Raw genomic sequence first — 22,337 nt, 5'->3', positions numbered from 1 at the left:
AAAGCATCTGGCGTTTGTAAAAAGATTACTAATTTGCCTAGGGTACACAGTAAACGAAAAGAAATCAAAACTAGTGCCCTCTCAAGAGATAATATTCCTGGGTGCAAGCTTAAATACAACTGCCCAGATGGCTTATCTCACGCCAGACAAACAAAGGCAACTGACTTATTACTTTCAAATGATGGCAACAAAGACCCAGCTACCTGCAAGAAAAATTCTGCAGGCTTTGGGCTTCATGGCATCCTGCTAATTCCATATGCAAGACTGCATATGAGGGAGCTACAATGGTATCTAAAAAGTGTTTGGACTCAACATTGCCACAGCCTGGAAACAATAATTACTCTCGCTGCGGTAGCGTTGTCGCCTCACAGTAAGATGCTGTCCGGTTCGATTCTCAGCTAGAGTGTCTTCTGTGTGGAGACATGCGTGAATGGGCGTACCTTCATTGAAGGTTGTGCATCAGGGCTGGTAACTCGGCACGTAAAAATCAACAACCAATTATTAGCGGACCAGAGTTCCACTGTGGCGACCCCTAACCGGGAAAAGCCGAAAGACACAACATTCCCTGCCTGCAACAAGTGTTTCGAGCAATGGCCTGTCACCACAGCAAGGGACAGCCCTTCACTTTACCCACAGGCAGGCAGACACTAACAACAGATGCATCGGATTATGCCTGGGGAGCACACATGGCAGGAAAATGTATACAGGGCAAATGGCCCACAGACCAGATGCATCTTCATATCAATCAAAAAGAGATGCTAGCTGTCCAGAATGCCCTGACAGCCTTCAAGGATCTACTACATCCAGGACAACTATTACTAAAGACGGACAATGCTACAGTCATGTGGTACATAAACCAGCAAGGATGCACACATTCCTACCCCCTCTGCAGGCAAGCCATGACTTTGTGGAACACAGCACTGGCCTATCAAGTACATCTGCAGGCACAATTCCTGCCAGGAAAGAAAAATGCTCTGGCAGACGGACTAAGCAGAAACCTCATGGACCCTCACGAGTGGAAACTAGATCCACAAGTCTTCAGCATGATAACAAAGAAATGGGGATGCCCAGACATAGATCTATTTGCCTCCCCTCAAAACTGCCAACTACAGAGATTCTGCACAAGGACTTATCACTCACAAGGATGGAAGGTGGATGCTCTATCATTCAGCTGGAAAAGCCTAACAGTTTATGCCTATCCACCACTACCTCTACTCCCCAAGGTACTCCTAAAAGTCAGACAAGAGAAGCCAAAAATGATTCTGATTGCCCCAGACTGGCCACGCCAGCACTGGTACCCAATCCTAAAGAGCTTGTCTCAAGGGCCAGCCTGGACTTTACCTCAAATTCCTCAACTGCTGACCCAACAAAACAATCAGATCCTGCACAGCCAACTCAGAACCTTAAATCTGGCTGCATGGCGAATAATATAGCCACTCAGAACACACATCTCTCTAAAGCAGTTATGGATGTCATTTTGGAAGCCAGGAGGCCCAGCACCAGGAAATCTTATGCAGAAAAATGGAAGAGATTCTGTGCTTGGAACCAGGCACAAGGACTTGAACCACTTGTTCTTAATATTCGTCAGATTTTGCAATACCTAACTGAGGTGCTGGACAAAGGCCTATCCTTCTCATCAATTAAGATCTATGCCTCTGCCATTTCAGCTCATCACAATACGGAACCTCCTATTTTCTGTCATCCGCTACAAAGACAGTACCTCAGACGGGCAAAAAATATAACACCTCCAAGGAGAGCACCAATACCAACATGGGACCTCAACTTTGTCTTGGAAAAGCTCACACTGCCTCCTTTTGAGCCAGCCAATACAGCTGAGATAAAATTCTTATCAGGGAAAACTGCTCTGCTCTTAGCAATAACTTCAGCAAGAAGAGTCTCAGAGTTACAGGCATTAATGGCAGTGGAGCCTTTTATCATTTTTCATCCGGATAGGGTTTCTATAAGGACAAACCCAACATTTATGCCAAAGGTAATATCCAGTATGGCTCTTAACCAAGCCATTAATTTACCAACCTTTTATCCAAATCCCCAGAATAAAGAATAGAATAGAATAGAATAGTACTAGGTTAACTGCCCTTGTGAGCCATTTTAAGCCTAGCCAATTATCCCTTGTGAGACTCAAACCCTGCACCTTGTCTTTGTAAGGTAAACACCTTAACCATTAGGCCACCCTCACAACCAATAGGTTTATAGGTTCATAGATTAGTATTAAGCTAACTGCCCTTGCAAGCCATTTTAAGCTTAGCCAATTATCCCTTGTGAGAATCAAACCTTGCACCTTGTGTTTGTAAGTCAAACACCTTAACCATTAGGCCACTCTCCCAAGGGGAGAGACTTCTGCACTCTTTGGACATACACCGGCAGCTACGCTTCTACTTGGACAAAACAAAAGCTTTCAGAAAAACTGAGCAACTTTTTGTGGCATACGCTGCAGGAGCACAAGGAAAGGCTATTTCAAAACAGACTATTTCAAAATGGAGAGGACACTGCATTCGATGTTCTTCGTGTTTCACTGTTGCAGTCATAACTGTAGGGTGATCCTGCCGGCAGGCAGCCCGAGGTCGGCCAGAATCCCAAAGTCTGGGTCCGGCGTCAGCTGTACCAGCAAGCACCCTGACGTCAGAACGCAGGGGTACAAAGCTGACAGCCGACGCCATCTTCTCCAGTCTTTCTTGCCGTGCGGTGGAAAGCAGCTCGCAAGTCGTTGGTTGGTGTTTTCAGACAACGTGTTTTGATTGTCTTCGGTCCGAAGTTTTCTACTTCTCTTTTCAAGCTAAGTACCCCGTTGGGGAAACTTTTTTCTTGCTCCTCCGATGTCAGAAAAAGTTAATAATTGTATATCGTGTGGGAAACAAATACCTCATAAAGATTTCCACTCTTACTGTCTACCTTGCTTAGGCCCTGACCACGACGTTTCTTGCTGTTGGTTCTGTACCAGGTTTAATTCTCGCACTATCAAGCGTAGGTACGATTGGGCCTTGAATTATTTCGGTAGACTATTTAATTATAGGATGTCGTCGGATACTTTACCGACAACCGGAATTCAAAAGAAACGCAAAGACAAGGATAAGCCTCCGAGGTCCAAACATGATATTTTGCAGCCGGAGCCAGCTTCGGGTTCGGTGGTCGTCAGTGAGGCGCTTTTGCAGCCCCTGTCGTCCACCACTTCGGAACCGATGGCCGACATGGACTCCCATGGGGAGCCTTCAAGGCCTAGTATTTCTACTGCTGCAGGACCTTCGGACGTCGCTCCTTCAGATGGGTCCGGAACCGCTGTGCAGGTACCGGCTTCTAAGGGGGTTTTCAGGCCTTCTAATATCACTATTTCTACAAAGACAAAGGCAAAGTCAAAGACTCCTGTTAAACCAAGGGTTTCTTCACAAGCTTCCTCGGATACAGCTCCCAAGTCCCAGAAGCAATTACTTTGGATGGCTGAAGATTTACTTACAATGATTAGGGGTTCACACCCTCCTCCAGAAAAAAGGCCTAGACAGGATATTCCTTATGATTCTTCTGATCAGGCTTCTGTGTCTTCTGTCTCTTCCTCTGACCAGGATTATTCTTTTCCTCCTTATGAAGATTCTGATGCAGAGGAATCTATTCCCTCTGCTTCTCCCCCTGAAGATTTCTCTTTTGGGGAAACCTTGCATGAGATGAGGGAGCATTTTCATTGGGAAGGTCAGGATTACTCTGCTTCCAAGAAGAGACTTAGGGAATTTCTCCTTCTCCCTCAACACAGACCTTTAGCTATTCCTCCTGTACTTGATGTTGTGGATGATGCTTTTTCTGAAGCTAACCTAAATCTTGATTCCTTGCCGCCTGCTCCTTCTAAGCCTGATAGATTTTACAGAGTTCCTGACTCCCATCAATTCTTATTTAAGAACCCTTCTGCTGATCCTGAAACTATTTCTCAGGGTTCTAGGGCTGCGAAGGCCGCTTCTTCTAAAAATCCTATACCGTCTGAAAAGGATTCTCGTGCATTGGACAGGTGGGGCAAGAAGATTTACACTTCAGCTACCCTTTCTATTAGAGCTTTAAACTGCCAGTTTCACATGTTCAAGTATCAGCAATTTCTTTTGTCTGTTTTAAAGCAAAAGCTCTCTACCTTTCCTGCATGTGCAGAGGACAAGGAATTACAGGATGTATTGCATGCAACTGAACAAGTTAGCAAACACAGTTTACATTGTGGGCTTGATGCCTTAGAAGCTTCTTGCAGGGCTGCTGCCTCTGGTACTGTTATCAGGAGACATGCTTGGCTTCGTGAGCAGAATTTACCTGAACAGGTTAAGGCTAAGCTGTTAGATGCCCCTGTTCAGCATGATGTTTTATTTGGATCCAAGGCTGAGGAGGTTATTAAAAAGATGGAAGAAAAAGCAAAATCTATGCAGACTGTAAAAGTTTTTTACAAGTTCAGCCTCCTAGATTTTCCAGAAATTGGCCCTCCAAAAATTGGTCTTTTCCCATGTCTGACAGGCCTCAAAGGGGAAGATATAGACGCTCCAGAGGTCGGGGGCAAGCTCAGGCCTCTTACAGGTCCAGACAATGGACTGCTTCTTCACCTAGAAGGGGAGAAGACAGACCTCAATCTCAAAAGAAGCAGACCCAATGACTCTGTCCGTTGGGCTACAGGTCCTCCTTGCCTGGAAGCCCCTCTCGGAGGAAAACTTTCTCTTTTTTACCAAAATTGGACTCATATTACCCAGGACAAATGGGTTTTAGACGTGATTTTAAGAGGCTACAAATTCCACTTTCATACTCTGCCAAGGTCTTTGGGCTGGCCGGATCTGCCAAAACATCAATGGTTAGAGGCCTTAAATCAAGTGGACGCCTTATTGGCCATGAAAGCCATAGAACCTGTTCCACTTCCAGAAATGGGAAAAGGTTTTTACTCCAGACTTTTTCTGGTCCCAAGGAAACAAAACTCATGGAGACCTATTCTGGACCTTTCAGTGTTAAATACATTTCTGGAAATTCCAAAATTCAAGATGCTTACTCTGCAACAACTTTTTCCCATGCTCTCCCAGGATGCTTGGATGGTGACATTGGACTTGAAGGAAGCCTATTTACACATTCCCATCAGGCAGGAACGCAGAAAATACCTCAGATTCAAGGCAGGTTCGAGCCACTTTCAATTCTCTGTACTGCCCTTTGGCTTATCTACTGCGCCCAGAGTCTTTACCAAGTGTCTGGCTCCAGTAGTAGCTTATTGCAGACTCCAAGGAATTCAAATTTACCCATACTTGGACGACTGCCTTATTCAGGCAGACAGCAAGGGTCTTTTACTTCAACATCTGCAGTTTGTTCAGCGTCTTCTTCTATTTCTGGGATACTCAGTGAACACAAAAAAGTCACATTTGATCCCCTCTCAACAAATGATCTTCTTGGGAGCTCTTCTAAACACAAGCTTACAAAGGGCCTTCCTTACTCCAGAAAAACAGGTACAGCTGGCATCAATTTTCATGACCTTGGCTACTTTAACTCAGCTCACTGCAAGGAAATTCCTGCAGCCATTGGGCTACATGGCTTCTTGCATCCTGTTGATTCCAAATGCAAGGCTTCATATGAGAAAACTTCAATGGTACCTAAAGAGTGTATGGTCTCAGCATTACCACAGCCTAGAAACTATGATACCTCTGATTCCCTGCCTCCAAGAGTTCCTTTGGTGGTCCAGGGCCTGTGCTTCAAACGAAGGAAATCCCTTTAGTCTTCCTCATCCTGCTCAGATTATAACCACAGACGCCTCGGATTATGCTTGGGGAGCTCATTACCTAAACCATTGCCAGCAGGGCTATTGGACAAAGAAGCATCTTACCTGGTACATCAACTTGAAGGAAATGTTGGCAGTCCAAAATGCTCTTCTAGCCTTCCAGAGTCTTTTGCAACCAGGCCATCTACTGATTCGCACAGACAATACCACAGTCATGTGGTACATCAACAAGCAAGGGGGCTCTCACTCCTGCCCCCTTTGCAGACTAGCCATGAGTCTATGGGACACAGCTCTAAATCTAAATCTGCATCTTCAAGCTCAATTCATTCCAGGAAAACAGAATCTCTTAGCAGACAGCCTAAGCAGAAATCTTTTGGATCCTCACGAATGGATGCTGGACCCCAACATATTCAGCAGGATTACAGCAGTTTGGACAATCCCTCAGGTAGATCTGTTTGCATCTCATCTCAACCATCAGCTGCCTCTCTTTTGCACCAGGTCCTTCCACAAAGCAGCTTGGAAAGTGGATGCCCTGTCCTTCAGCTGGAGGAATTTTTCAGGATATGCCTTCCCTCCTCTGCCTCTTCTGCCTCGGGTGTTACTGAAAATAAAACAGGACAAACCCAAGATTTTCATTTTGATAGCCCCAAATTGGCCTCGGCAATTCTGGTATCCAACTTTGACACCTATTCCTGGAACCTCCATGGATTCTGCCTCTGTTTCCTTCTCTTCTGTCCCAGCATCAGGGTCAGATGTTTCACTCTCAAATCAAGACTCTTTGCGTGGCAGCTTGGCTTTTCAGGGGCCTTTGAGTCCTTCTGCTTTTCCCAAACAAGTTTTGGATGTTCTCTTAGAAGCTAGGCGCCCTAGCACTAGAAAATCCTATGCTTCTAAATGGAAAAGAGTTTGTATTTAGATGCGGGATCGAGGTTCTGATCCTCTTTTGCCTGACATTTCTTCCATTTTACTTTACCTCTCAGACCTTTTGTTTAAAGGCCTCTCTTTTTCTTCCATTAAAATCCATGCTTCTGCTATCTCGGCTCATTACAACACGGATCCCCCCATCTTCTCTCACCAGTTGGTGAGACAATTCTTGAGGGGGGCTAAGAATTTAAGACCTCCCAGAACTCCTCCTGTTCCTGCTTGGGATCTTAATTATGTTTTGGAAAAGCTAACTTTACCTCCTTTTGAGCCTGCTGCTGCTTCGGATATCAAGTTTTTATCCTGGAAGACAGATACTTTATTAGCTTTGACTTCTGCCAGAAGGGTGTCAGAGTTGCAAGCTCTCATGGCTGTGGAACCATACCTTATTTTCCACCAAGACAGAGTTGCCTTAAGGACCAATCCTACATTTATGCCTAAGGTGATTTCTAAAGTGGCTTTAAATCAGACTACTCACCTTCCTACTTTCTTTCCAAATCCTCAAAGTAAAGGGGAAAGGATTTTGCATTCTTTGGACGTACACAGACAACTAAGGTTTTACCTGGATAGAACTAAAGATTACAGAAAATCTGATCAGTTGCTTATCTCTTATGCCTCCAGTTCTCTAGGCAAAGCTATTTCTAAACAAACTATTTCCAAATGGATTGCTCATGGAATAAGGTTTTGTTACTCTCATTTTGGGAAGCAAATTCCAGGTACTGTTAGAACTCATTCTACTAGAGCAGCTGCCACTTCAGCAGCTTTTCTCAGAGGAGTTCCTACCAAGGACATTTTGGAAGCTGCCACTTGGAGTTCTGTGCATACCTTCTCCAAGCACTACAATCTCCCTTTGTATTCTAAGTCTAGGACAGGTTTTGCCTCTGCTGTCTTGCAGGGTCTTCTGGCTGCCCCTTCTTCTGCTTAACCTCCTCCCTCTTCACAGCTTTGGGATTCCACCCTACAGTTATGACTGCAACAGTGAAACACGAAGAACATAGTACAGTTGCGTGTACACCTACCATAAATGTAGATGTTCGAGTGTCTTCACTGTTGCAGTCGGTGTTTCCCTCCCACCTATCCCCTCTTATTTTCCTTTTCCTTTGTGGTGTATTTGTGTTTTTTCTTTTGTACACCTTTTGGTTATTTTGGGGGACTTCTGAAGATGGCGTTGGCTGTCAGCTTTGTACCCCTGCGTTCTGACGTCAGGGTGCTTGCTGGTACAGCCGACGCCGGACCCAGACTTTGGGATTCTGGCCAACCTCGGGCTGCCTGCCGGCAGGATCACCCTACAGTTATGACTGCAACAGTGAAGACACTCGAACATCTACATTTATGGTAGGTGTACACAACTGTACTTTTCTGCTGTGCACAGCATGGCAAATCAGTGCCTAAGAATATTAGGCCACATTCTACCAGGGCAGCAGCCACATCAGCAGCCTTTCTCAGAGGAGTACCAACCAAGGAAATTTTGGAGGCCGCAACTTGGAGTTCAGTGCACACTTTTGCCAAGCACTATCACTTACCTCTTTACTCTAAATCCAGAGCTGGCTTTGCCACTGAAGTTCTGCAGGGCCTCATAGCCACTCCTAGTTCTATTTAGACCCAGCCGCCCAACCTCAGCTTTGGGATTCAACCCAAGTGTAATGACTGCAACAGTGAAACACTATGAACATAGTACAGTTGTGTACCTACCATAAATGTAGATGTTCAAGTGTATTCACTGTTGCAGTCCAGGTTACCCTCCCACCATCCCCCTTTCATTGCTGGGACTTATCTGTACTTCTCTATTCTATACAACCTATGTGGTGTATTTGCTTGTAGAGGAAGGTAATGCTTATGTTAGTGCATGCTTTTTTATTTGCAAATTTTTAGCCTATCCTTTTGGGGGCACCTGACATCTGGGGCAAGAAAAACTGAAGAAAATGTTATCGGCTGCATCTTTTATACCCCTGGTGCACTGACGTTAGGGAAGAGGCAACAGCATCCGACGCCGGACCAGGACTTTGGAATTCAGGCCGACTGCAGGTAGCCTGCCAGCAGGATAACCCAAGTGTAATGACTGCAACAGTGAATACACTTGAACATCTACATTTATGGTAGGTACACAACTGTTCTTTATTGTTTATTACATTCACTGCAGTAAATATATGTGTGTGTGTGTATATACACACACACACCCACAGTGAGAGAGAGAATGCTTTGAAGTAATTTGAAGCAGGCTAAGTTTTTCTTTTACTAAGTTTAATAATAAGTTAAAATGGTATTACTGAGTGCCTTATAAAATGGTGCCAGTGTCTGAGAAGCGATGTCTTGGGACACTTCCATAAGGGACCAAGAAACTTTAACAGTTTGTGTGCTTACGGCGGAGTACAATACAGTAAAACAAATAATAAAATAGTCATTAAATTAATGAATTAACAAATGTAGGTTTGTCCATGAAAAGCTATACTTTTGTTTATAAAATGTTTGTGTAAATTACGTTAGAAGTGGTTTAATGTTAGTAGACTAGCTGAAATAAATTAGTATTGCGTGACCTTTTAAAACCACTAAAAACTGTGTCTTGTAGAAGCCACTGAGGTAGTGGATTCCAAAGGCATGGGGTCTGATAAACAATGGAGTAAATCCCTCAGGTCTCCAGCCACATCCTTGCAGCCATCACCTATGGAGAGCTTGCGATAGAGTATAGCACAAAACTCTTTCAGGTAGGTAGCACATGTACTGAATGGCCAGATATGTCAGACCCACAATCTTGTAGACAGTAAGAGATCATATGGGCAGTTCATGAAACCTGCAGAGATGTGGCTTAATTTAATTGTCATGTGGACTACTTGTAGCCAGGCATCAGAGATTCACACCTGATGAAAGTGATTCAAGTTCAGTCTGGACACCCCCCCCCCCCATTTAGTGGGTTGCAGTAGTCCAGATGTGAGGGAAACCATAGGGTGAACAACAGTTGGGGCATCAGATACAATTAGATGGTTGATTAGGGCAGTATTCTTTACATGGAAGCACACAGACTTAATAACTGACGCTTGGTCCGTAACTGCAGGGCTGTTGCTCCTTGAACATAAATTCAAGTCCCCTATAGATAGTGAAGGAGTTTCAGAGCAGAAGACTAGAATAATTTTTTTAATCAGTGGGTTTGGGTCAATTCTTCTTCTTCCACCCAGTTGACCAGTCTGTTTCTTGTCTGAGGGAAGAGAGTTCTGCCTTGTTCCTTCCCCAGTAGAGAACATAACTTCCAGACCAAGTGGCACACCTTTTGCAGTGCAAGCCTGCAAGGCTGTTCACATTGGAGCAATACACCTTAATTTATACATTTGACACCAGTGCACTGAACCAAACTGCCCCCCTCACGATGGGCAGGCTCCCTCTCCAGTGGTGCCAAAAGCTGTTGAATGCTGGGGGGGCAGAGGGTGAGAAGGGGCACTTACTGATCTAAAAAGGGCAATTGTTTTTAATTATTTACTACCTCAACATAGGTTCACTTGGGGGGGGGGCATTTTAAGCTTAGCCAATTTCCTTTTTGGTGCTTGAATTAATGATTCTTGATTGGTTTTACCCTTCCCATGGCTGATAATTGTATATTAGCCCTAGTGAGAATAACTGTGATCATACCATATATAACTTGAAGGGATCCATATAAGGAATGCAGCTTTTTAGGAACTGTCTCTCTCCATTAGTAGTACGAGGGGCAATCCTGGCGTGCATTTTGCATTATTACCCATCCTTAGATCCAAGTCACATTTGAATATGGACAGGGATGAGCTTTGTTTTACTTGAATGGAGAATCTGTTCTGGAACAGTGGTATCCTCATTGATATATATCAGTCTCTCCACACCATCCTGTTTAGATTCCTGGACTGAGTATTTTTGATGCCACTTGACTTGATGTTCAGTAGGTCCATCAGTATTGGGTCAGAGGATGCCTTGTATGCCAGATACAGGTCATCTCTTAGCACTCTGTGGGATACAGAGTATAGTGATAAGACTTTGAGGTGGTCCATGCAAGACTTATTGTTTAGGACTTGTATCCTTTTAGTAAGATATCTCTGTGAGCATTCCAGATGTTACATGTGTCTGGACAGATACATGCCAAAGTAGGCATTATACAAAATGACTGACCTAATGAGGGCTTTGTAAAGTGGAATAATAACGTTTCTAGATAGAGTTGCAATCGATTTTTCTATATTGCACAGTTTATGAACAAACTTTCTTATGACAATTGGAGCATGTTGGTAGAAAGTTAGGTCACTGTCCACGTAAGTTCCCAAATGCCAAACAACTGGGTCAGCTCTCGGAGGGGTATTGTCAATTTGGTCATTCCCTAGAGTAGACAACTTCCCAAAGGATATGATGATGTATTGTTTTGTACTTTAGTTTTCAGTTCATGAGTTTGGCACCAGTTATTGTTTGGGATAAACCTTCCTGCATGATGGTTGTCATTTAGAGATTCAATAATTGCTCCAGTTGTCCCAAACATAATCAGTCAGAGCCATTTGGTATTTGCCTTTACTTCCGAGAAGTAGATGCTAAACAGGAAAAGTCTCAGTACAGAATCCTGGCGACTCCATTGGTGACTGGTTGCCTTCTACAATTAGTCTTTTTTTATCTTGATCTCCTGCATCCTGTGAGCCAGTTGGGAATCCACCTTTTCTACTATACCTGAGTAGGGCATTGTGCAAAAGGCTTGGGCAGGTCAAGGTTATGTGATGTGAACTGCTTTTTGCCTTCATCCATTGCTTTGGTGATGAGAGTAAAGCTTAAAATTTGCCCATGATTTTGAGCCTTTCACACTTTTTCTCCCTGATTCTTGCCCTAACAGGTTGAGAGATCAGTGCATAAATTTGACTGTCCCTGATTTTGTGTCATATTTTTGGTCTGTTCCTCATATGATTTGTGATTTTCTGGCAAATTTATGAGATTTCAAAACTTAAATAATGATAGACATTTGAGTTTCAGACTTCTAGACTTCATATCCTTCAGAAAATGCATGCTAATGCAAAACCTGTTATTCTAGCAACTAGAGTTATAAGAACAATATTATACTTAAACTTCTGTCCTTGATTCTGGACCTTTGACCTTTTTCCCAGACCCATTACATTTTTGGCTTTGTCCCTTGAGCTATGAGGCTTTGAGGTATAAATAAGGACCGTGAGCAAAAGCTATTTACCAATTTCAAGGTCAACCTGCTGCATCTTTTTCATTTGTTCAATTAAATAAAACAGAGTGCAACAAAAACTGGACAACTTGAAAATTAACAATAATAAATAACCCAAGTGAAGGCTTAAATTCAGGCGGGAAGCTTTAATAAATATTTTATAAGTATAATAAAAATCACACAGTATTTTTATTGTGATTTTAAATAAATGAATGTTTCTTGCATGACTTTAAAAATCTAACAAAATTGGGGTCAACTTGCAATAATGAAAAAAAAAGAAGACTTAGGAAGAAACTGTATTAACCTCTTCTGAAAACACCATAACAGCAGTCAGTTATTCCAGTTTCTTGCCTGCATTAAGACTTATTTTATCATCAGCAACATTATCATTATTATTTTTACTGTTATTTCATAAATGACTGGCCAGAATGCATCTGGGTGGGCTGCTGCCACTTCCGTTGAGGTCCACAATCCACAGAACTGTACTGGCATGTTTAACAATGACAATTATTAACAGTAAATAACAGTGAAAACCATCAACTATCGGAAGTTGGAATAAAGCAACCAAGTGTCTCTCTCAAAAATGAATAAGCGCTTCTGTTCCTTTATTGCCAAACTCAGACTGACACTTTGGTTGTTTCATTCCAACTTCCTATAGTGTATAGTAAATAACATTGCAAGATGCCAGAGCTTGGATCATGGTCAAATGGGGCCCTAGACAGGGTAATAGATCACTCCCCACCTGCAGCAGCCCCCTCCCCAGCTATTCCAGTGTTCTGTTACTTGGCTGTTTCTCCCCAGTTACCATAAACACTATTCAAATCCATCACTGTATATACAGGTTTCTTATTTCTACAGTGATTACAGATATTGAAATAAAATAGCACAAACACTGATAGCCATTTGCTAAACAAACAGTCGCACAATGAAAACAGACTTGGCATGAGCAGTAAACTTCTCTGCCCTTGAAACTCTCATTCACAGAAATGGCATGAAAACCCACATTAAAAGAAAATGCATCTGGCCAGTGGAGGATTAGGTTTACCTTTGGGCTGTTTTCATGCCATAGGCTCCTTCCACACATTTTTAGGGCCATGCTTACATGTATGTGTTCTTTGAATCACCTTCCTGATTGTATTAAATTGTATTCCTTGTATAATACAGCACCACTGATTAGAATGTGATTTAAATTTGTAGTTTTGAACATTCTTCAGTAAGCAGTGAAACAAAATGTATGAACCAATAATGACAAAACTTTCCATTTCAGAAAATTTCAACCATAAAAGGCTGCTCAAACTTCTGTCATTACAATCCACCGATATCACTTGGTAAGTGCAAACTCTGCAGAAGTAAAAGTCATCCGAATAATTCCACATTAAAGAGAGCTGTAACTAATTAATAAAGCAGTTGCTACTGGCAGGCAACTTTGCATTTCAGTGTTTCATCTACAGTTTAGTGCCTGTTGCTCTTGAAGAATTAATTGCCTACGTTACATTAAAAAAATTGGTAAGCTGGCAATATTGCAATATGGAATGACTGACAGACAAGTTCATAGTTACTGAGCATCTCATACAAAGAAGGACACACACAAGTGTAGAACCCCTATCCCTCCTTAAAATGCACCAAATAATCAGCAGTTGAAGGGGCACTGTAATATCAGCTCTCCATCTACACGGTCTGGGAGTAGAATCCATAGCCTTCTGCACCAAAGGTGATTATGCTACTAACATTGCTTTCAAATTCTACAGCACAGTGACTGCCATTTGATAATCAAAACAGTTAGTTGTACATTGAAAACAGAGTTAGCATGAGCACCAGTAAACTCGTCCTTGAAACTCAATTACATGAAAATGAGCTGAAACTCGGAATTCCCTGAAAATGTGCTGAAACTCAAACTTACAATTCCTTCGGCAGTTTGGTAGTTGGTGTAGAGGATTCAGGCTGTTGTCTCCTGTAACTGTTACTGGGTCAAGCCTAATCAAGTTAATTGACTAACCTGCCCACCCCCCACAACTAGGGCATTACAAAAGGTGAAGCAAGTCATGGGCATTCAGAATCGCCAATTAGCTGAAACACCTGGTGTTCATAAGGGTAATTTGCATATATCCCGTCTGCCTCTTATTCAACAGGTTTGAGAGGTCACTCATTGAAAGTTCCAGCTTGGCTGGAGTTTTCATTTAGTCATTACAATACCCATACCTTTATACCTCTCAACCTCTTAGCATAAGAAATCTGAACTAAGGCCCCAAAGTAGGGACAGATTTTAGATATTGCTCTTACAGACCTGCTATAATAACAGCATTTGTCTTAGTATGCATTTTCTGAAGGAGGTGAAGTCTGAAACTCAAATGTATAACATTTGGTTATGTCAGTCTTTAGTGATATGCCAGAAAACCCAAAATTTTGAGGAATAGGCCAAAAGTAAGAGGCAAAAATCAAAACAGTTGAGAGGTATGCATACCTCTCAGTCTTAGTGCAAGAAATCTGGGCAAAGTCTGAAATAATGGGAATACAATGGCATCAAATAGGCATAGATTTTCAATATTGCTTTTTTAACTTAAAAAGTTGCTAGAATAACAGGATTTGTATTGGCATGTGTTTTCTGAAGGATATGAGTATTGAAACTCTCATATTTAGTGACTTCAGTCTTCTGTGGTTTGCCAGAAAACTGCATATTTTATGAGAAACAGACAAAAACTATGAGGCTAAATCTGGACAGTTGAGAGGTATGTTAAACACACACGTGCTCTCTCTTTGCTCTCAAACAGCAAAGCACACACACTCCTATCTTCTCTCTGCTCCCCCCTCACACACACACACACACTAACCTCACAATGGTTTGTTTTGAATTTCATGCATGTGGATTAAGTTTACGACAGTATTCGCACGTGTGCGACTCACACATGGTCCTTCTTAAAGGAGAAGATGCCTCCACCGAGAAGTGTTTTTCTTTTTTCTATTTTTAGTTGTTCAAGCCTCTTAAAAGTGAGAGGGCACTCTTCCCCCTGACCTGTGGTTCCGGCACCATTGCACCTCTCGCACTCAGAACCAGCAGCACCATTACCAGTATTCAAACATTGTTAATCTGGGGAGTAGCCAAGACTTTATCGCTCTACACCATGGAGCCAGATAGAAAACTAGAGTCCTTTAGATTTAGCACATATATCCATGGGTTTTACGGCGGTAGCGTTGTTACCTCACAGCAAGAGGTTCTCCCGTTTGATTCTCGGCTGGGCTTGGGAGTGCCTTCTGTGTGGAGTCTGCATGCCCTCCCCGCAGTTGGGTAGCATTCGAAAGACGTGTGCATAAATGGGAGTGCCTTCATTGAAGGTTGAGCGTCGAGCTGGCACCTCGGCGTTTCGTAAAAATCTACTGCCACTCATTAGCAGACTGGAGTTCCGCTGTGGCAACCCCTTATCGGGAAAAGCCGAAAGACAAACAACAAACAGCATCCATGGCAGTTAGTTGTCTTTGTTGTACTGAGTTTCAGTCAGTTACTGTTCATTTGCTGATGTAGTCCAGACCATCCTTTAAATAATTCATGGCCTTCACAGTACCTGAAGAAGGGAGATGTGAAACTGTCTTACCAGCTTAGCAATGTTGTTGCAAACCTGTCTTCTGAATAAGGTTACTCAGAGGCAGCATGAATACATTGAATAATAAAAAACTAAAATTAAACCCTGTGGCATTCCACATTTTTTGGAAGGTAGGGGAGTTGACCCTATTGAATACCCCTCCCCAAGATTACCCAGAGAGGTGGAAGGCAAACCATTCTGTGATTCTAAGAGTGTTCTGACAGACTACAGTAATTGCATAAGTATTTCAAAAGGATTATGTGGCCAGTCATTTCAGATGTCACTTAGAGACCAAGAAGGACCAAAACTAGGGTCTATATTACGTACTCGAAGAGACACTTCTTCGAATACGTAATAATCGACACCAAAAGGCTGAAATCCCAAAACTGCGAACGGCCACGTCTGTAATTTTTTTCCTTGGGGAAAAAATGTGCGGGGCCGTAAACACAACACCCCCTAACTAAATATACCAACTTCAAGATCGCTCTACGTTGGCGAAAAGGGTAAACCCTGGGAATGGTCAACTGAATTTTTTCCCTAGGAAAAAATTTGCAGATGTGGCCATTCGCAGTTTTGGGATTTTGGCCTTATGGTGTCGATTATAACATATTCGAAGAAGTGTCTCTTAGAGTATGTAATATAGACCCCAAAACTGAATAGTACCATTGATTTTGTGCTATAAGGATATCACTGAAAATCCTAATTAGGGGTGTTTCAGTAATGACATGTTACAATTCCAAACTGTAATGCTTCTCAGATGTCATATACTTGTAAGATCAGAGTAATGCTGTCTTTAGACCAGTTTACTAATCATTGGAAGGTTTTGAGAACGGGTTGGAAGTTTGAAGGCAATGAAAATGTAGTTTGGGTTTCATGTGAACTGGTGGTCACCAAGTTGTCTTCCTAAAATTGGAAAAATGCTTAACTCAGTGGTGAAAGTCAAATAAAGAACAGGACTACTTGAAGACAAGATGTAACCAATGTGGTAGGACAGAGTTATGTCCGTACAATATGCAATGCTTACTTGAAACTAAGGAAATTTAAATCATAACAACAAGGCAAAATAGTCTTCTCCTGTCAAAAAAGAACAGTATCTGTTTAACTGCACCAGCTGTCAGGGGTGCTTTGGGGTGACTTATCCTGTCTGATGTGGGAGGGTTTAGAAGTGAGCAGCTCACAGCTTGGTCATGCTTCCTCAGCTAAAAATGCTTTGAGTGTCAAGATGAGCTGGTCTGCATAGCTTGTTAGACACTTTGAAGAGCAGTTGTGGACCGTGCCCCCCCCCCCCCCCTCCAAAAAAAATGCAGACTTAAAGGGAATTTTTAGAGTGTAGTGTTCATCCACTCAGTTTATCCGTAGGCATTCTTGTGAACTATTGTCTGCACTTGAACATTCATCCAGTCTTCCTTAGTGCTTAGAACTCAGACATACTGTAGCTCAAGGGCCACCAGATTGGGAGTATTTGCCGGGATAAAGAAATCCAGGAAAGGTGCCAGTGCTGTATTATAGGCAAAGACCTGTCTGTCTAGGTCCCCTGTGCCAAACTGCTCTCTGATGTATGCAGAAAGTACTTCTGATATTACAGATTTAAAATTTCTGCACTGCAATGACTTAATCTTGTGGGAGGGATAACATCCAGGAGTAGCTTAGCTGTAAACAAACCAGGCAGTTGTCAGTCTTTGATAAGGGTGCCATCACCAAAGCAAAGATAGATGCACAAAGTTGAAAAATTGCAATGAAGCAGAAAACTCCACGTAGAGCCAGTAAAACGTTTATTTGATAAAATATACAGTTAAAATGTATCTGTATATTTTATCGAATAAACGTTTTATTGGCTCTACGTAGAGTTTTCTGCCTCATTGTTGTTTTCAAGGACTGATATTGTTTTGGCAGAATACCTTAGTGCAAAGAGATTTTTTTCTTTTTTGAAAGTTGAAAAATTAAGTACAGAGTATGCATTTGCTAATGAAGTGCCGTGGATTATTTAGCAAGACATAATCCCTTCATACTGCAGAGGAATTCTTTTACAAGAGCAGCAAGTAACTCATCAACCATACTGTTGAAATCTGTCAGTATTGCTCGATTTTGTCAAGTTGGCTCTGAAGGAACAGGAAGTCCGTGGACCTCTGATGGAATGCCCTCACACAGCCAGGTGGCCAACAGAAAAGTAGCCATCCTCCATTTACTGTTGCGCCCTTGGCATATTCAGAGTAGTTTGCTGTTTGTCAGAAGCTCAAAACACTTATTGGATTGAGCAGTGAAACATAACCCATGATTGGTAGTGCTAGTTAAATGAAAACACTGGGTTGGGGGGCACAGTTGCTACCAAAACTGCATCAGACTTGTCGAGAAATGGCGTCTTTGTTGCAAGTTCCAGTTCACAAGTCCACAACAAATTGGGGATCAAGCCCCCCTTCCCCCCTTTTTTTTAAGTTATGGAACGACCTGGCATTAGAGTACGTCTGTACCCTTCACAGGCAGTAAAGGAGACCAGAGTCCTGCCATAATTAGTCACTGGGAATCTCTGGTAGAAATGTATTCAGGTGTCTAATGTTCCAAGGGTTATGGGGAGTATGTTTCTTTCCATTTGTTTATATCCATTGTCTACAGTGTATGAGTGCTTCTTTGGAGGTGGAATGCCTTACGAGTCACTGCTTTGGGGCCTGCATCACCAAATGTCTGCAAGGTAGATCTTTGTACCAAGAGAATTCACCAGTTCCAGTGCCCTGGGATGGGTGAGGAAGTTTCAATTGCTTATTTGACATCTCTCCCTTACTGTCTCTTTAATTACTTAGGCCTTCCTGCTGACTAAACCCAGGTCAGCTGGAAAGTACAGAGTCAGATTTTTGCTGAACCAGTTCTAACTCTGTACCCACTGTTTTTTAAAGACAATGTTTTAGGAAATTTAAGTCTGACAGTCATTTTAGATGACAATGTCAATAAGTCTTCAGATATTGCAATGAAGGCAGTTGGAGTGGTCTTCAAGCTAGTTGTTCAGAGAAGTCATCTCATGATAATCTTTGTAATCCTCTAACAGTGCAGTCCTTAATAAAAGCATTCCTTCAGATGAGCTAGCCTCATTAAACCATTTAATATTTCAGATGGTGTACTTTTGTAACAACCCTGGTAAAAATGCCAAGACAAACCATATCCATATTTTAAATAACCTGTTCTGTTAGGGTCAGGAGATAGGAGTACTGCATCTTTTATGCAAGAATCAAACTTGGGTGTTTCATGGAAGCCATATAATTTAAATGTTTTGCTGTTTGGAACATATTGTGATGGACTATGCATTTTATGTTCTCTGCTGTTGTACTGAAAGCCCTTGACTTAGATCTTGTATGTAAGCTAACCAGTCCAGTTAGTTGTTAAATTGCTGACAGCAGATCGGAATATGCAGGAGCCTCTTTTACCTTTGCAGATGAATGCAGCTCCATTGGCGGCAGCACCATATTCTTCATGTCCCAGACACTGCAAGTCCTGGTACTTGATGGCATGTGACTGATAAGGTGCAGTCTTACCTTGGATGTTCTTCATGTTTCACTGTACCAGTTAACCTACCTTCTCCATATCCAGAGCAGGCTTTGCTTCAGCAATCCTGCAGGGCATGGTAGCTTCCATTTTTAAAGTAGTAAAAGCCTGTCCTCCAGCGTTTTCACTGCATTCCTACCAGCCTACCTTTTAGCTTTGGGAATCTTCCCACAAGTGATGACTGCAACAGTGAAACACGAAGAACATAGTACAGTTGTGTACACTTACCATAAATGTAGATGCTCGAGTGTATTCACTGTTGCAGTCCTGTTTCCCCTCCCACCTTTCCCCCTTTCTCTTCTCCATCTTTCTTATGACATTGCAAGGTTGTCCTTCTTCAGGTCTTCTTGGAAGTGGTTGGGGCAAGAAAATCTGATGTAATAGCATCGGCTGCCTCTTTTTATGGGACTGATGACCTGGTGTCAGTCTCGGGCAACCCAGGAGGGAATTCCTTTACTCTGGTATTGGGGCCCGCCGGGTGCTAGCCAGCAGGATATGAACTGCAGCAGTGAATACACTCAAACATCTACATTTATGGAAAGTGTACACAACTGTACTTTTTAACCACCCCATCAGGGGAGACAAGATCTGAACAAATTCTTGCTGTTAGGATAGGCATATGTAAAGGTCTGTCCACTTCATTGCCTCTCCCCCCTTGCTGAAGAGGTTGCAGTCAAAAAGTCTCATTGCACGTTGTGGACCTTAATGGGCTGGATTTCTAGCTTGGTGGACCTTGACTTCTTCGAATTTGATTCTTGTCTGTGTATTTGTAATTCTGGTTCAGTCCTTTGTAGACTGTCTTCATCTGTCAGCTTGGTTTCTTTGTTAGCAGTCCAGTTGTAAGCTGACCTGTGGATAATTTGGATGTTAGTGATGCTGCTATGAAGCTATACATGAAGATTAGTTTTAAGGTTTAATGTTATCTGTTGGAAATGCAGTTAATAAATTTCTTACCAGGGAGGAACAGGCAGGCATGTAGTAAATATCTTCTGAGGGAAGGAGTACCGGTGAAAAGTTAGTCTGAAGACCTTGCATCCTACTTCAGGTGTCTGTTATGTCATGGTTAGTTATTCCACCATAAAAATCCATTTATTAGCTGTTTGACCTGCTTTAATCTGTTGAAGGATTCTGCTTTATTATGGTGGCATCTACTGAAGCAGTTTTCGAGGGAAATTTTTCACATCAGAGTTCCAGTAGAGAAAATTTGCCTTCTCGTTTTGATCTGAACTTCAAGACCACAACATTGTCTTTTCTGTCTGAGCCATCTGGTTCAGTTGATCTGATGTTTGTATCCTGGACCACCTTTTTTTTTCTTCTTGATCTGCCTGCAACATTTTATGTTTAGGTCCTCACATGTAAAGAATATTGATTTTCAGAAAGATGCAGTGTTTTTTATTAAAAGTAATGAGTTTCTTCATAAAATCTTCTGAGATGTCTCTTAAACATTCCATTTTCTCCCCTGTATTTATTTTGGGCGCTCAAAACTGTAAAGTGTATATTCTCCATATCCTCAGTGTTTACAGGTAGTTAAAGTAACTTTGTAGGTTTTGCAAACTCCTGAAGACTGAATAGTTGCTAATGTCCTTTAACCAGGTAGACAAATTACCGTTTTCTCCTTGTTTGCTACTTTTTATCTTGCTGACTAGCAATAACCTCTCTTGAATGCCCAAAGATGAGAACCCTTTGTCCCATTTGTTACTCTTGAGGTGAGAGAAGGGAATAGGCTTTTTCTTTTTGCACCTAGTTTCCATTTTCCCTAGGATTGCCACCCATCCCTCTGTTTGCAGGATAGTCCCTTTTTTTGGCAGTGATGCCCTCTGAAAGAATATGAAAAACTGCAAATGTCCTGAGATTTTTGGACGAACAATATATATATATATATATATATATATATATATATATATGTATATATATGTATATATATATATATATATATATATATATATTCCTCTTTGCATAAAACATTTTATATCTGAGAGATATTATATATATAGTCAAACATAATAAACAATTAAAATTTTACAAGTCTAAAATTTTATTTTATCTAAAAAGTAAAGTCCACTTCCTTGTGGGGATTCAATTTTTTGCAAGAGCTCTGTGACAAGATCATCTGAAGAGATGAGAATTTACTTGTGTGTTTGCTTCTGACACATAGCATACAGTATTGAGACTAATTTGCTTTAATGCCTCTCTCTAATCTGAGAGCAGGAACGGAAAACTGGTGAAAAACATACGACAGAATACTTTTAATAGAAAGAACCAAGAGTTGAAGCTTGTATTTGTTCAAACAAAGTTCAAGTAATATATGTAGACAATGAAAATTCAGGGAAAGAATCTACAGTACAAGATGAAGTACATGTATTAATAGTGGCTGGTTGCATTATGATGATTGCAGTAGCAAGATGCTAGGGTTGTACAGTGCTCTGTCCTTGGGGAAAACACAGTCCACTGTGCATACAGTAAGACGGTCTCCACTATAACAGTGCTGTTACTGAATAACTCAAAAGCTGTCGGCATTCCAAGTACCGTTATGTATTTCCTTCACATCAAAGGTCCTGCTCATGCTGTGCAGTTCCGTAACTTTCAGAAGTGAGCAGCGAACCAAAACATTTTTAAAAGGTGTTTGCCTTTGCTTATTTTCTGCCAAGTAGCACACTGTATTCTTATAATTCCTTTGCTTTCATTTTGCAACTTTGACCAGTTTTAATATTGGTTCGCTACTCGACTAAAAGTCTGTGGTCATTTTCATGCTTTTATTCTGTTTTTTTTTTTTTTTTTTTTTTTTAAGTATTTCAGAAAGAGTTAATGAACTATTGCTTTGCACGGCTGTCTTGTTAGCGAGGCCTGTACTGAGTTAGCACACTGAATTACATCAGCTTAAAGTTTGCCTGACTTTGGAGTGATTTCCACCTTTTTATTTGTAGGCTGCAAAGTGACAAGAAGTATATCCAAGAAGAGATTGGTAAAGCATTAGAGCGGGAGAAGGCAGCATCAAATGATCAGTTTGCTAAAGCTCTACTAAGGGAAAGAACATCTGGTGAAGAAGACCGTCTGAAGGCAAAGAGCTTTGTAAGTAAATATTTTCTCAAGGCTGCCTTTTTTAGGGTTTCGTTCAGATTCTCTGACTTTGTAACGTTTCACAGTAAGTGATCAAGCGTATCTGGGAAGTAACTTAATGAGAGTCATTGTAGCAACAGAGAATGTTAAATGTATTTAAGTTTGGAAAGTGAGTGGAGAGCACTGGTATATTTGGCAAAGCGAGCCACTCTGTGTCATGCCTAAGAATCATCTGTACTGATTTTCTTAACAATCTTAGGTACAGACCCAATCTAAAAACCGCACCATGGCATTCTGTTCTTTTTTAATTGCAGTGATCCTATTTGTTTTTGTTTTTTGGCTGGAGTAGCTCTTTGCACCAAAT

The 22,337-nt window shown here is 41.7% G+C and overlaps 1 protein-coding gene across 1 annotated transcript in view; it reads left to right on the top strand.

The window, feature by feature from the left end:
- The window catches only part of CHCHD3 (coiled-coil-helix-coiled-coil-helix domain containing 3), a 1,651,044-nt gene that overhangs the window by 615,924 nt on the left and 1,012,783 nt on the right, over positions 1–22,337 (top strand). Inside the window, exon 4 of the mRNA XM_044088662.1 lies at positions 21,841–21,985. Within this exon, the coding sequence (XP_043944597.1) occupies positions 21,841–21,985 (145 nt within the window). The remainder of the gene's footprint in view (positions 1–21,840; positions 21,986–22,337) is intronic.

This window comes from Protopterus annectens, chromosome 11.part0, assembly GCF_019279795.1.
Source record: "Protopterus annectens isolate FY-2018-M chromosome 11.part0, PAN1.0, whole genome shotgun sequence".
NCBI classification, from domain to species: Eukaryota; Metazoa; Chordata; order Ceratodontiformes; family Protopteridae; genus Protopterus; species Protopterus annectens.
The sequence above is the reverse complement of the archived record's forward strand: the minus strand, read 5'-3'. Positions and strand labels throughout refer to the sequence as shown.